The following is a 16,701-nucleotide window of genomic DNA, read 5'->3' as shown; positions in this document are numbered from 1 at the left end:
GGACTGCCCCCACTCACCACAGCTAGAGAGAGCCAGTGTGGACGAAAGATAATAAATAAATGATTTTACAGAATGTCCATGGGTAAAGGCTTTCTAGGGAAAGAAGGTTGGATGGATCTCTTTGTGAGATCAAGTGCTGTACGTTAACTATGTTTGTCCAAGATTGGATGCAGATGTCTGAGTATGATCTTGGCTTATAGGAAATGTGATATTAGGATAATTTAAAATTTGTTTATCTTTAATACACTTAGTTTGAAAACTGTGTGTGCCTGTGTACATTATTATTTTGATATATTGGCTAAATTATTTGATGTGCTAGCAAAACAGTTCTACTGTGATTGGCTGAAATTAGTTTCTTTGCTTTATTTAGCTATGCAGCTTTTCAAAAAAGAACTATATGTAAATCATAACACTTCCTTTTTCTGTAGGGTGAGATTTGGTAATGAAAGGTTTGGTAAACTTTCATGTATGCTTTGGACAAAGGTCTCATTAAAAGAGTTAAGTGGCAGAGTTGTTTCAGATTTATAATATCTGTTCTTAAAATAGCCATTTAGATGTTATTGCTGTCATCCATAAATGTCAAATATATATTTTCTTTAGGGAAACTTTAATTACATTTAAAGATTATGAACTGAAGCTTTGCATTCTGACATTTTAAATACTTACTTAGAAAATAACTTGCATAACACATAATATTACTATAATATAATTTTATGACATTGATTTTTGTCATATTTACTTACTTTATACATTGGACATGTTTAATTCTAAAGAAAGTTTTTCCATTACTGCAAGTGCCCCAAACTGGCAGAGGAACTTTCCTAAAACTTAGCCCCGTTCATGTCATTCTTGGATTACGTTCCTCAGAGCTTTTCTGCTGAGTACAAACTCATTCCCCAAGTGTCCTCTCAAAGACTTGCCCTGTCTTTGTTCTGCAGGAGCGCCTTGCACTTTAAACACTCCAGACTACACTGCTGACTACTGATAACCCTGCATTGCCCTCACCCTGAGTGCCATGCTGACCCCATTCATTCCCTTCCTGGAACCCCTTCCCTTCTCCGTTCCACCGTCTTCCCCTGTGAAGCCCATGTTCAGCTTGTGACGTTCAGTTCAAATTCCTCTTATCCCACAGTGTTGCCCTTTGGCCCCCACTCCTACAGAGATTTTAGTCCCTGTTTACTCTGTAATACTTCCCACGCAGTTCTTCTCAAGGCTCCCCTTCTGCCTGTGTGTACTTGTCAGTGTGCAAATTCTTCAAGGTAAAAGTTGTGTCATTGTGTCTATCTCTGGCAGATACCTTCCAGAGCATCTTGCAGTCACCGAGTCAGTCATTGTTTAGCAGAATCTTAACAACCAGTCACACTGCAGAATTCTTTCTAAATCAGCAGTGGTGTGTCTGCTACTAATCACCTATGAGTAGAGATGAATGTAGCTTTACATAATTTTAGGTTAGACTGCAGTTGTAGAATAACCTATAACTCATTAAAACACCAGATTTTAATATTAATAAAAATAAAATTTAATAAAGTGGCCACTAGCTTTCTTATATAACAGCAATACCCAGATAAAGATATGGAAGTTATTCTCAAAATTAATGGCTGTAGTAACAACTATGGGCTTCTCAGTTGGTGCTAGTGATAAAGAACCCACCTGCCAATGCAGGAGACATAAGAGATGCAGGTTCGATCCCTGGGTCAGGAAGATCCCCTGGAGGAGGGCATGGCAACACACTCCAGTGTTCTTTCCTGCCTGGAGAATCCCATGGTCAGAGGAGCCTGAGGGGCTGCAGTGCATAGGGTCACAAAGAGTCAGACATGACTAAAGTGCCTGAGTACACACACACAATATCTGTAACATAAAATATTTAGAAATAAACTAATAAGAAATGCTTGATATATATAAATAAAACCACCAAATTTTAGTAATAAATATGGAAGATTTAAAGTTATTATAAAAACATTTCTTGATAAAAATACTGAATATTCTGGAGGTTGCATCTCTATCCAGATTAATTTATAAATTTATCTTAATCCTAGTATAATATTTACTAGTTTTTTGAATGACAGAGTGATCCTAAAAAGTATTCGCAAAAATGAATAGGTAAGAATAGTTATGGAAGTTTTAAAAAGAAGAGTAAGAAAAGGAATTTGAAAGTTAGAAATTCCTTGTGAGATATTAAACTGATAGTCTTTACAATAATTTGGTTTCAACACAAGATTTAAGATATCAGTAGACATGTTGATGTATGGCAGAACCATCACAATATTGTAATTATCCTCTAATTTAAAATATATATAAAAGATTATCAGTGGACAGTATTAGAACCCCAAATAGGCTCCTTTAAATACAGTAACTTTATTTATAATAAACATCACAAGTTGCTGAAGAAGTTACTGATTATTCAATACATGATACTAGGAAAATTGGCTACTGGGGAATGGGAGGAGTAAGGATATATCATCAACCTTTAATTCTAATAAATTGCAGAAGGAATTGGTGGTAAATATTAAAGAGGAAAATATACTGAGAAAAGAAATATAGGGAGAAATTTAATAATGGGATCTGAAAAGACTTTCTGAAGCTAAAAGCAATGGAAGATCAGAGGAAACAATAATACTTGGTTATATAAATTTAGAAATGTTTGTATGTCTAAACAAAAAATAGGAGACAGTTCAGAGGAAAATACTTGCTACATATTATGGACAAAAGTTGGTGACAGTAGTGGTAAAGAACCTGCCTGCCTGTGCAGGAGACATAAGAGATGTGGGTTTCATCTGTGGATCTGGAAGATCCCCTGGAGAAAAATATGGCAGCCCACGCCAGTGTTCTTACCTGGAGAATCCTGTGGACAGAGGAGCGTGGCAGGTTGTGGTCCATAGGTTTGCAAAGAGTCTTAACGCAACAGAAGCAACTTAGCATACAGCATGGGCAAAGGTTGCCTTTTTATACAAAGAATAAATGTCATGAATAAATAAGAAAACACTTTAACATTTCAGTAAAAATGAATAAATGTGAACAAATAAAGCCATCAAAGAAATGTAAATAGAAAAGTGCATATTTAAAACTAACGTAAATTAAAATTACAGTAAGGAAGTGTTAGTCGCTCAGTTGCCCCCAACTTTGTGACCCCGTGGACTGCAGCCCACCAGGCTCCTCTGTCCATGAGATTTTCCGGGCAAGAATACTAGAATGGGTTTCCATTTCCTTCTCCAGGGGATCTTCCCTACCCAGGGATCGAACCCAGATCTCTTGCACTGCAGGCAGACGCTTTACTGACTGAGCTACAAGGAAAGCCAGATTAAACAATAATTGAAATCATTTTTACCCCTCTCAAACTAATGCATGTGTGCATGCTCAGTCATGTCTGACTCTTTGCAACCCCATGGAACTAAGGAGGATTAAAATTTAAAACTTTTAATTGGCCAGAGTATGATGAAATGGTCACACATACATTACTCACTGATAAGAATGTCAATCAGTGTGAACTTTTTGGGAAAGCAGTTTTTACTGTTTGATCTAGTTACTCCATTCCTAATGATCTATCCTATAATATGGAGTTGCATATTCTATTATTCTTGCTGTGTAACAGATGACTCCAAAATTGAATAGCTTCAGATCAGATCAGATCAGTCGCTCAGTCGTGTCCGACTCTTTGCGACCCCATGAATCGCAGCACGCCAGGCCTCCCTGTCCATCACCAACTCCCGGAGTTCACTCAGACTCACGTCCATCGAGTCAGTGATGCCATCCAGCCATCTCATCCTCTGTCGTCCCCTTCTCCTCCTGCCCCCAATCCCTCCCAGCATCAGAGTCTTTTCCAATGAGTCAACTCTTTGCATGAGGTGGCCAAAGTACTGGAGTTTCAGCTTTAGCATCATTCCTTCCAAAGAAATCCCAGGGCTGATCTCCTTCAGAATGGACTGGTTGGATCTCCTTGCAGTCCAAGGGACTCTCAAGAGTCTTCTCCAACAGCACAGTTCAAAAGCATCAATTCTTCGGCGCTCAGCCTTCTTCACAGTCCAACTCTCACATCCATACATGACCACAGGAAAAACCATAGCCTTGACTAGATGAATCTTTGTTGGCAAAGTAATGCCTCTGCTTTTGAATATGCTATCTAGGTTGGTCATAACCTTCCTTCCAAGGAGTAAGTGTCTTTTAATTTCATGGCTGCAGTCACCATCTGTAGTGATTTTGGAACCCAGAAAAATAAAGTCTGACACTGTTTCCCCATCTATTTCCCATGAAGTGATGGGACCAGATGCCATGATCTTCGTTTTCTGAATGTTGAGCTTTAAGCCAACTTTTTCACTCTCCTCTTTCACTTTCATCAAGAGGCTTTTCAGTTCCTCTTCACTTTCTGCCATAAGGGTGGTGTCATCTGCATATCTGAGGTTATTGATATTTCTCCCGGCAGTCTTGATTCCAGCTTATGTTTCTTCCAGTCCAGTGTTTCTCATGATGTACTCTGCATATAAGTTAAATAAGCAGGGTGACAATATACAGCCTTGATGAACTCCTTTTCTTATTTGGAACCAGCCTATTGTTCCACGTCCAGTTCTAACTGTTGCTTCCTGACCTGCATACAAATTTCTCAAGAGGCAGATCAGGTGGTCTGGTATTCCCATCTCTTTCAGAATTTTCCACAGTTTATTGTGATCCACACAGTCAAAGGCTTTGGCATAGTCAATAAAGCAGAAATAGATGCTTTTCTGGAACTCTCTTGCTTTTTCTATGATCTCTGGTTCCTCTGCCTTTTCTAAAACCAGCTTAAACATCTGGAAGTTCACGGTTCACGTATTGCTGAAGCCTGGCTTGGAGAATTTTGAGCATTACTTTACTAGTGTGTGAGATGAGTGCAATTGTGCGGTAGTTTGAGCATTCTTTAGCATTGCCTTTCTTTGGGATTGGAATGAAAAGGGACCTTTTCCAGTCCTGTGGCCACTACTGAGTTTTCCAAATTTGCTGGCATATTGAGTGCAGCACTTTCACAGCATCATCTTTCAGGATTTGAAATAGCTCAACTGGAATTCCATCACCTCCACTAGCTTTGTTCATAGTGATGCTTTCTAAGGCCCACTTGACTTCACATTCCAGGATGTCTGGCTCTAGGTCAATGATCACACCATCGTGATTATCAGGATCATGAAGATCTTTTTTGTACAGTTCTTCTGTGTATTCTTGCCATCTCTTCTTAATATCTTCTGCTTCTGTTAGGTCCATACCATTTCTGTCCTTTATCGAGCCCATCTTTGCATGAAATGTTCCTTTGGTATCTCTGATTTTCTTGAAGTGATCCCTAGTCTTTTCCATTCTGTTGTTTTCCTCTATTTCTTTGCATTGATTGCTGAAGAAGGCTTTCTTATCTCTTCTTGCTATTCTTTGGAACTCTGCATTCAGATGTTTATATCTTTCCTTTTCTCCTTTGCTTTTCACTTCTCTTCTTTTCACAGCTATTTGTAAGGCCTCCCCAGACAGCCATTTTGCTTTTTTGCATTTCTTTTTCATGGGGATGGTCTTGATCCCTGTCTCCTGTACAATGTCACGAACCTCATTCCATAGTTCATCAGGCACTCTATCTATCAGATCTAGGCCCTTAAATCTATTTCTCACTTCCACTGTATAATTGTAAGGGATTTGATTTAGGTCATACCTGAATGGTCTAGTGGTTTGCCCTACTTTCTTCAATTTCAGTCTGAATTTGGCAATAAGGAGTTCATGGTCTGAGCCACAGTCAGCTCCTGGTCTTGTTTTTGCTGACTGTATAGCTTAATAAACATTTAATATCTCACAGCTTCTGTCAGTCGAGAATTCCTGTACAGAATAGCTATGCTGTGCTTAGTTGCTTAGTCATGTCCAGCTCTTTGCAACCCCGTGGACTGTAGCCCACCAGGCTCCTCTGTCCATGGAGATTCTCCAGGCAGGAATACTGTAGTGGGTTGCCATGCCCTCCTCCAGAAGATCTTCCCAACGCAGGGATCGAACCCAGGTCTCCCACATTGCAGTCAGATTCTTTACCAGCTGAGCCACAAGGGAAGCCCAAGAATATTGGAGTGGGTAGCCTATCCCTTCTCTAGGGGATCTTCCCAATCCAGGAATCGAACTTGGATCTCCTGCATTGCAGGCGGATTCTTTACTAACTGAGCTACCAGGGAAGCCCACAGAATAGCTAGGTGCCTCTAATTCAGGTTGTCTCACAGTACTCAAGATGTTGACCAGAGCTGCAGCCACCTTATGACACAACTGAGGAAGAATCTGCTTCCAGGCGCTCTCAGGTGGCCGTTGGCAGCTCTTAGGCATTTACTAGCTTTTGGCTGAAGACATCAATTCCTTGCTGTAGCAGAGACCTCTCCAAAGAGCTACTTACAGCATGGTAACTTACCTTCCTGAGGGAGAGATGGAGGTCTTGTTATTTTTGTAACCTAATCTTGGAACTAACATCTCATCACTTATGTGATAGTCTATTTGCCAGAAGAAAGCTCTAGGTCCAGCCCACACTCTAGGGCAGAGGATTACACAAGGGCATGAATACCATGAGATGGATTTACTGGAAATAGTTTAGATACTGACTCCCATACAGGTTATACACAAAGGTTTTCATACAGGTTTTAAACAATTTGTAATAGCCAAAGAATACATAGTCACATGTACACAAAGAAACAATTAAGGAAGCAGTTTAAATGTTCCACAGGAAAAGAATGGTTAAATTGTGCTATGTAGTATAAATGTATAATGATACTTTGTACCTTTTTGAGTGCTGATCATGTGCCAGGCATTTGTTAAGATATTTACACATGTCGCACGTTTTACAGATGGAAAAACTGACATTCAAAGACTGTACTTAAATGTCATTTTAGAGTTAGAGTTACCTGGCTTCAAAACCCAGTGACCACATTGCTGTTTAGGTTTATGAAGAATATTTAGGGGCTTCCCTGGTAACTCAGCTCGTAAAGAATCTGCCTGCAGTGCAGGAGACCCCGGTTTGATTCCTGGGTCCGTAACATCCCCTGGAGAAGGGTTAGGGTACCCACTCCAGTGTTCTTGGGCTTCCCTGGTGGCTCAGATGGTAAAGAATCTGCCTGCAATGTGGGAGACCTGGGTTCGATCCCTGGGTTGGGGAGATCCCCTGGAGAAGGGCATGGCAACCCACTCCAGGATTCTGGCCTGGAGAAATCCTCGTGGACAGAGGAGCCTGGCGGGCTACAGTCCATGGGGTCGCAAAGAGTCTGAAACGACTGAGTGACTAAGCACAAAAACAAGCATGAAGAATATTTAATGACATGAGGAAGACTTTAAAAACTGTTTCTACAAAGTGATGTGTGTGTGTCTGCACCTTTTTATTTATGTGTAAGAAAAAAACAATAGTCACACATGTCAGCTTTCAATGACAGAGCAATAGAATGTTAAAATTTTTCTTTAACTTTTATTTCGTTGTAGATCTTTTACATTCTGTATATATTCCATGTATAATCATGTTTAAAAATCAGAACGCTTTGAAAAGTAGTTCAGCTCTCTCTGCTTCTGAAAGAAAACTGCTAGGAAGACTTGCATGCACAGTTCTATGTGACACTGAAGTTTTACTTGGTAATGAATCATCCCGTTTAATGCTCCTTTAGATCACTGACCTCTCCTTACCCAACTATCTGGTGGCGTCTTCAGCTGGCCTGCTTCCTACCCAGCTCCTGAATTCTTACCTGGGCACCACCCTGAGGACCATGGAGGATGTCATTGCAGAGCAAAGCGCTAGTGGATATTTTGTTTTTTGTTTACAGGTGAGTTTAAGGCCAAGGCTTGCCTTTTTTTGTTGTCTCTTAGTTTAAATCTAAGAAATTTCACTGAAAATAATTTGATTTTTTTCTTTTTCACATCTTTTATTATTCTTTCAACACTATTTCATATTTTGACATTTACATTTTTAATCTTGTGAATATGTGGAAATACATAGAACTGAATTGACACTTATTGAAAATTTTCTAAGCACAAAAAAGGGAATGACAGAAATAGGGTTCTTTTTGCAGTGATTATTTTTAAAATCATGACTAAATCAAATATTCTGAATTTATATGAATTATTGTTAATACTGTGTTTCTAAAGGTAGTTTTAATGAGATTTGATGAAGTTGGGTTTTTAATCTTAGTTACTTTATATCTTTAAATTTTGAAGATACTGAACTTTTCTATTGATATTTTTTAGATTATTATACTGGCAATGTAAATTTCTTTCTAGGACAATTTGATGTGAACAAATTTTTTTAGAAACTATTGCTTTATATAAAGTATAAAAGTATTATTCTATTTCAAGTTCAAATAATATTTGTATAATAGATTAGTACTACCGTGCAAATTATAATATAGTTTGAGGTACGTATAATTTCATATAAGAGATTGATAAAAGGGGAAAATCCTGCTAAGTAGGCGGATTTATTCAGTGCCTTAAATTACATGCTGAAGGAGTTAAAACTTCATTTGCTTGTAACACATTTCATTCCTAGGATTTACCAAAATATAAAATTATTATTTTTGATAGTTTAGTAAGATGGTGATGATGATGATAGCTAATATTTATTGAATGCTTTATATGCCATATATTTAAGCTCATTTAATGCCTACCAAGACCTTAGTAGGTATATACTTATTATCTATTATCAAAGCCAATTGTTCAGTAATGTTCATTGTTCAGTAATGTTCAGTAATGTTACATTGGTAGCTTGAAATTGGTCATGACAGGGGGTATTTACAATTATGGAAATTGGCAAGTGTTCTAAATCAAGCTTGCCACCTCTGATCCCTAAGATCAGAGGTGTGTGTTTACCAGCACACCATTAGATAGTAATTTGTGCAAGGGGTAGAATTAGGATTTGAACAAAGGCAGTTGGTTCTAGAGACCATGCTCATAAGTCTACTGAGCAGATAATACCAGTTAGATAGCTGACTTAGTGATCTCCTGAACTGTAAGTTTTAATTTATACTGCTTTTGAATATATGGTATCATGTTACAGATTTACTCTTAATGCTATTATTCTCAAGTTTTTGAGGCACTATATTGTTTCAAAAATACTATGATAAAGTTAGAGGTAATTTTCTTTGTGCTTAGACAGTACAAATTTAGTAAACAAAATGAGCCCAGGAATATTTACATTAAACTATAAATAAGCTTGTCAGAGAAGACTTGCTTTAACATAAATTTTGTAATATTTATGATATTCAGAAAATCAGTTTTTATTTTCCTTTACTGTTTTTTTCTTCACAGCTACATTTTCTAAAAGATAACCTGCTCTACGTTTAGAGTTTTTGTTACAGTTGGTTTATTTTTATTAATGTAACATGCTAATCACATATTAAACTTTCTATGAGTTATGTCAGTCAGTCAGTTCAGTTGCTCAGTCATGTCTGACTCTTTGCAACCCCATGGACTGCAGCATACCAGGCTGTGTCCATCACCAATTCCCAGAGCTTGCTCAAACTCACATCCATTGAGTTGGTGATGCCATCCAACCATTTCATCCTCTGTCGTCCCCTTCTCCTCCTGCCTTCAATCTTTCCCAGCATCAGGGTCTTTTCCAATGAGTCAGTTCTTCGCATCAGGTGGCCCAAGTATTGGAGTTTCTGCTTCAGCATCAGTCCTTCCAATGATTATTCAGGACTGATTTCCTTTAGGATTGACTGATTGGGTCTCCTTGTAGTCCAAGGTACTCTCAAGAGTTTTCTCCAACACAGCAGTTCAAAAGCATCAATTCTTTGGTGCTCAGCTTTCTTTATAGTCCAATTCTCACAGCCATACATGACTACTGGAAAAACTGTAGCTTTGACTAGATGGATGTTTGTCGGCAAAGTAATGTCTCTGCTTTTTAATATGCTATCTAGGTTGGTCGGAGCTTTTCTTCCAAGGGGCAAGCATCGTTTAATTTCATGGCTGCTGTCACCATTTGCAATGCTTTTGGAGCCCCCAAAAATAAAGTCTGCCACTGTTTCCACTGTTTCCCCATCTATTTGCCATGAAGTGATGGAACCAGATGCTGTGATCTTAGTTTTTTGAATGTTGAGTTTTAAGCCAACTTTTTCACTCTCCTCTTTCTCTTTCATCAAGAGGCTCTTTAGTTCTTCTTCACTTTCTGCCATAAGGGTGGTGTCATCTGCATATCTGAGGTTATTGATATTTCTCCTGGCAATCTTGATTCTAGCTTGTGCTTCATTCAGCCCAGCATGAATGAATTCACATGATGTACTCTGCATGTAAGTTAAATAAGCAGGGTGACAATATACAGCCTTGATGTACTCCTTTCCCAATTTGGAACCAGTCCATTGTTCCATATCCAGTTCTAACTGTTGTTTCTTGACCTGCATAGAGATTTCTCAGGAGGCAGGTAAGGTGGTCCAGTATTCCTATCTCTTGAAGAATTTTCCAGTTTGTTGTGATCTACACAGTCAAAGGCTTTGGTATAATCAATAAAGCAGAAGTAGATGTTTTTCTGGAATTCCCTTGCTTTTTGATGATCCAGTGATTGTTGGCAATTTGATCTCTGGTTCCTCTGCTTGAACATCTGGAAGTTCACAGTTCATGTACTGTTGTAGCCTGGCTTGGAGAATTTTGAGCATTACTTGGCTAGCATGTGAGGTGAGTGCAATTGTGCGGTAGTTGAACATTCTTTGACATTGTCCTTCTTTGGAATTGGAATGAAAACGGACTTTTCCAGTCCTGTGGCCACTTCTGAGTTTTCCAGGTTTGCTGGCATATTGAGTGCAGCACTTTCACAGCATCATCTTTTAGGATTTGAAATAGCTCAACTAGAATTCCATCGTCTCCACTAGCTTTGTTTGTAGTGATGCATCCTAAGACCCACTTGACTTCACATTCTGGAATGTCTGGCTCTAGGTGAGTGATCACACCATTGTGGTTATCTGGGTCATGAAGATCTCTTTTGTATAGTTCTTCTGTGTATTCTTGCCACCTCTTCTTATCTTCTGCTTCTGTTAGGTCCATACCATTTCTGTCCTTTATTGTGCCCATCTTTGCATGAAATGTTCCCTTGATATCTCTAATTTTCTTGAAGAGATTTCTAACCTTTGCCATTCTATTGTTTTCTTCTATTTCCTTACACTGATCACTGAGGAAGGCTTTCTTATCTCTCCTTGCTATTCTTTGGAGCTCTTCATTCAAAGGCGTGTATCTTTCCTTTCTCCTTTGTGTTTAGTTTCCCTTCTTTTCTCAACTATTTATAAGGCCTCCTCAGTCAACCATTTGCATTTTTGCATTTCTTTTTCATGGGGATGGTCTTGATCACTGTGTTCTGTACAACATCACAAACCTCCATCCATAGTTCTTCAGGCACTTTACCTATCAGATCTAATCCCTTGAATCTGTTTGTCACTTCTACTGTATAATCGTAAGCGATTTGATTTAGGCCATAGATGAATGGTCTAGTGGTTTTCCCTAGTTTCTTTGACTGGGAGCTGACTATGGCTCAGATCATGAACTCCTTATTGCCAAAGTGTTATGTAGTATCTATGTTAATGATTTATGTTTATAATCATCCCAAGGTACTCTAAGATTCTGATGTACGCTACATTCTCAGATACATTTTTTAGTATATTTAAGTAATTTTATGTTTTTCTAGTTTCCTGAAAACAATTTAAAACATTTTTTTATGACATTGCAATTAGAATTCCTCATATTAGTAGCTTTCAGAAGATTTTCACTATTTGATACTTTATATTTCCATGCATCTTAGTAGATTACTCATATAATCAGTAAAATTGTAATAGAACAAAATAGTTCATGCATTTGTCAGTGTACTTCTTAAAATATAGGATCTTCTTTTTCTAAGGGATTTCTTACCCTTTAGCTTGAGTTGGAAAACTTAAGCTTAGGATACAAAACAAAAGGGAAAAAAAACACGTTTCTTAGCCCAGACATTTACAAAAAGCAACCACCACAAAGAAAATGTGAAGGCATATTTATGTCTTGATTTGATACATTGATGTTATTTATAGTTTATTTCAGGGAGTATTAAGTTTAGCTTAAAGAAGTATAGAACTCTGAACAAGGAACTCTGCTCAGGATTTTGTGGCAGCCTGGATCGGAGGGGAGTTTGGGGGAGAGTGGATACATGGATATGTATGGCAGAGTCCCTTTGCTGTCTTCCTGAAACTACCACAACATTGTCAATCAGCTGTACTTCAATATAAAATAAAAGGTTTAAAAGAAAATGGAGAGGAGAAAGATGTCATCTTGAAGGGAAAATTAGCATGGGGGGAATAAAAAAAGAATGAAGCACATGTTAAGGTTGAAAGAGTACAGTATCATGTTGTTCTTGTTGTTCAGTAGCTAAGTCATATCCAGCTGTTTGCAGACCCCTTGGACTGCAGTGTGCCAGACTCTGTCTCCTTTCTGGATTTTCTGTCTTGTTCCTCTGATCGATATTTCTAGTTTTGAGCCAGTACCATACTGTTTTGATGATTGTAGCTTTGTAATATAGTCTGAAGTCAGGGAGCCTAATTCCTCGAGCTGTTTTTCTTTCTCAAGATTGCTTTGACTATTTGGGGTCAAACTTCTTTTCCAGTTTGGATTCCCTTTACTTCTTTTTCCTCTTTGATTGCTATAGCTAAGACTTCCAAAACTGTGTTGAATGAATGTGGCAGTACTGGACATCCTCCTGTTGTTCCTGATCATAGAGGGAATGCTTTCAGCTTTCCACCATTGAATATGATGCTAGCTATCAGTTTCTCATATATGACCTTTATTATGTTGAGGTATGTACCCTCTGTGCCCACTTTCTGTAGAATTTTTACATAAATGAGTGCTGAATTTTGTCAAAAGCTTTTCTGCATCTATTGAGAGGATTGTATGTTTTTCACTTTTCAGTTTGTTGATACGGTGAATCACATTGATTGATTTGAAGATGTTGAAAAATCCTTGCATCCCGGGGATGAATCCCACTTGACCATGTATTTTAATGTATTGTTTAATATGGATTGCTATTATCTTGTTGAGGATTTTTGCATCTATATTCAACAGTGATACAAGCCTGTAAATTTCTTCTTTTGAAGGTATCTTTGTCTGCTTTTGGTATCAGGGTGATGGTGGCCTCACAAAATGAGTTTGGAAGTTTTCCTTCCTCTGCAGTTGTTTGGAACAGTTTCAGAAGGGTAGGTGTCAACTCTTCTCTAAATGTTTGGTAAAATTCACCTGTGAAGCTGTCAGGTCCTGGGCTTTTGGTTTTTTGGGAGGTTTTTAATCACAGTTTCAGTTTTAGCACTTGTGATTAGTCTGTTCATATTTTCTGTTTCTCCCAGGTTCAGTCTAGGGAGATTGTGCCTTTCTGAGAATTTGTCTGTTTCTTCCAGATTGTCCAATTTATTGGCCCATAGTAGTTTCTTGTGACACTTGCTTTTCTATGGAATCAGTTGTAACTTCTCCTTTTTCATTTCTTATTTTATTGATTTGAGTCAACTCCCTTTTTTTCTTGATGAGTCTGACTAAAAGTTTACCAATTTTGTTTATTTTTTCAAAGAACCAGCTTTTAGTTTCATTGATCTTTGCAGTTTTCTTTTTCTCTATTTCATCTATTTCTGTTCTAATCTTTATGATTTTTTTACTTCTAGTAACTTTAGATTTTGTTTTTTCTTTCTCTGGTTGTTTTAGGTGTAATGTTACATAGTTTACTTGAGATTTTTCTTGTTTCTGGAGGTAAGATTGTATTGCTGTAAACTTCTCTCTTAGAATGGCTTTTGCTGCTTCCCATAAGTATTGAAGTGTTATGCTTTTGTTTTCATTTGTCTCTAGGTATTTTTTATTTCCACTTTGATTTCTTTGGTGATCCTTTGGTTGTTTTGTAGCATATTGTTTAGCTACCATGTGTTTTGTTTTTTTAGATTTTTTTTATATAGTTTATTTCTAGTCTCAGCATTTTGATCAGACAAGATGCTTGATTTTGATTTTCTTAAATTTACTAACACTTGCCGTGTGGCCCAGCTTGTGATCAGTCCTGGAGAATATGCCTGTGCACTTGAGAAAAATGTGTAGTCTGCTGCTTTGGGATGGAATGCTCTATAAAGATCAAAAAAAAGCCCAGCTCGTCCGAAGTGTCATTTAAGCCCTTTGATTCCTTGTTAGTTTTCTGTCCAGATGATCAGTCCATTGATGAAAGTGGGTTATTAAAGTCCTGCACTATGATTGTGTCACTGTTAGTGTCTCCCCTTATGGTTGTTAATATTTGCCTTACATATTGAGGTGATCCTATGTTGGGTGCATATATGCTGCTGCATCACGTCAGTCGTGTCCAACTCTGTGCAACCCCATAGATGGCAGCCCACCAGGCTTCCCCATCCCTGGGATTCTCCAGGCAAGAACACTAGAGTGGGTTGCCATTTCCTTCTCCAATGCATGAAAGTGAAAAGTGAAAGTGAAGTCGCTCAGTCATGTCCGACTCTAGCGACCCCATGGACTGCAGCCTACCAGGCTCCTCTGTCCATGGGATTTTCTAGGCAAAATTACTGGAGTGGGGTGCCATTGCCTTCTCCGGGTACATATATAGGTATTTATAATTGTTAAATCTTCTTGGATTGAACCCTTGATCATTATGTAATGTCCTTTGTCTCTTATAACCATCTTTTTATAAAGTATGTTTTGTCTGATATGAGTATTGCTACATCAGCTTTCTTACGATTTCCATTAGCGTGGAATACTTTCTTCTCATCTCCGTACTTTCAGTTTGTAAGCGTTCCTAGATCTGAGGTGGGTCTCTTGTAGACAGCTGTGTATATTGGGTCTTGTTTTTTTATCTACCCAGCCGGTTTATGTCTTTTGGTTGGTGCATTTAGTCCATTTACATTAAGGTAATTATTGATATGTATGACCCTATTACCATTTTCTTAATTGATTTTGGGTTTATTTTTTGTAAGGCTTTTCATTCTCTTGTTTGCTGACTAAAGAAGTTCTTTAGCATTTGTTGTAAAGCTGGTTTAGTGTTGCTCAATTCTCTTAACTTTTGTCTGTAAGGCTTTTGATTTCTCTATTAGATCTGAATGAGAGTCTTTCTGGGTAGAGTATTCTGGGTTGTAGGTTCTTCCCTTTCATCACTTTGAACATATTGTATCATTCCCTTCTGGCTTGTAGAATTTCTTTTGAGAAATCAACTGATAACCTTACAGGAGTTCCCTTGTATATTTTATTATTTTTCCCTTATAGCTTTTAATATTTTATCTTTATCTTTAATTTTTGATTACTATGTGTCTTCATGTGTTCCTCCTTGGGTTTATCCTACCTGGAACTCTGTGCTTCCTGGATTTTGTTGACTATTTCTTTTCCCATGTTAGGGAAGTTTTCCACTGTTATCTCTTCAGATATTATCTCTGGTCCTATATCTTTCTCTTCTCCTTGTGGAACACCTATAATGTGAATGTTGGTATGTTTAATGTTGTCCCAGAGGTCTCTTAGGCTAGCCTGTCATCATTTCTTTTTATTATTTTTTCTATATTCTTTTTTGCAGCAAGATTTCCACCATTCTATCCTCAACATCACTTATCTGTTCTTCTGCATCAGTTATTCTGCTATTAAATCCTTCTAGTGTATTATTCATCTCTGTGTTTGTTCTTGAGTTCTTCTAGGTCTTTGGTAAACATTTCTTGCATTTTCTCCATTCTTTTCCGAGATCCTGGATCATCCTCATTATCACTATCCTGAATTCTTTTTCTATAAGGTTGCCTAACTCCACTTCATTCAGCTGTTTTCTGGGAATTTATCTTGTTCCTTCATCTGGGATGTAATCCTAATTCTTTTCATTTTAATTAGCTTTCTATGATTGTGTTTCTCATTCTGTACCCGCAGGACTGTAATTCTTGCTTCCTCAGTCTGCCCTTTGGTGGATGAGGTTAAGAGGATTCTGCAAACTTCCTTATGGGAGGGACTGGCTGTAGGAAATCTGGGTCTTGCTCTGGTGGGCAGAGCCTGCTTAGTAAACCTTTAATACAGTTGTCTGCTCCTGAGTGAGGCCGTACTCCCTCCCTGTTAGTTGTTTGGCCCAAGGTGACCCAGCCCTGGAGTCTGCAGGGTCTGTGGTAGGGCTAATGGTGATTTCCAAGAGGACTTAACGCTACCAAGGAGCACCTCTCATGACTGCCGCCGCCAGTGCCCTCATCTCCGCGGTGAGCCCCTGCCGACCCCCACCTCAGGAGAACCTCAGATACTCCTGGGTAGGTCTGGCTCAGTGTCTTGTAGGGTCACTGCTCCTTTGTTCTTGGTCCTGGTGAACACAAGGTTTGTTTGTGCCCTCCAAGAGCCGAGTCTCTGTTTCCCCAGTCCTGTGGAAGTCCTGCAGTCAGATCCCACAGGCCTTCAATGTCAGATTCCCTGGCATCTCCTAGTCCATTTCCCAGATGCCCAGGCTGGGAATCCTGATCTGGGCCTAGAACTTTCATGGCTGTGTGGGAACTTCTTTGGTATTATTGTTCTCCAGTTTGAGGGTCATCTGCCTGGTGGTTGTGGGAGTTTGATTTCATTGTGATTGTGCCCCTCCTACCATCTCGTTACAGCTTCTCCGTTGGACATGGGGTACCTTTCTTTGAGGGATTCCAGCATCCTTTTGTCAATGATTGTTCAAAACATAGTTGTGATTTTTTATGCTCACGCAGGAGATCTCATTGTTGCTTCTTGACCCACATACAGGTTTCACAGGAAATGAGTAAGGTAGTCTGGTACTCCCAT

General features: G+C 38.6%; 1 protein-coding gene across 4 annotated transcripts in view; it reads left to right on the top strand.

Moving 5' to 3' along the window:
• The window catches only part of TMEM64 (transmembrane protein 64), a 45,983-nt gene that overhangs the window by 12,215 nt on the left and 17,067 nt on the right, over positions 1-16,701 (top strand). For 2 of the 4 annotated variants that reach the window (XM_070382930.1, XM_005888297.3), the window contains exon 2: positions 7,617-7,772. In XM_070382930.1, coding sequence (XP_070239031.1) covers positions 7,617-7,772 — 156 coding nt within the window. Of the gene's footprint in view, positions 1-7,616; positions 7,773-13,046; positions 13,146-13,641; positions 13,663-16,701 lie in introns of those variants that run through there. The other 2 variants (XM_070382929.1, XM_070382928.1) reach the window with 2 other exon arrangements.

The sequence above is a fragment of the Bos mutus genome, chromosome 14, assembly GCF_027580195.1.
Source record: "Bos mutus isolate GX-2022 chromosome 14, NWIPB_WYAK_1.1, whole genome shotgun sequence".
NCBI lineage: Eukaryota > Metazoa > Chordata > Mammalia > Artiodactyla > Bovidae > Bos > Bos mutus.
The sequence above is the reverse complement of the archived record's forward strand: the minus strand, read 5'-3'. Positions and strand labels throughout refer to the sequence as shown.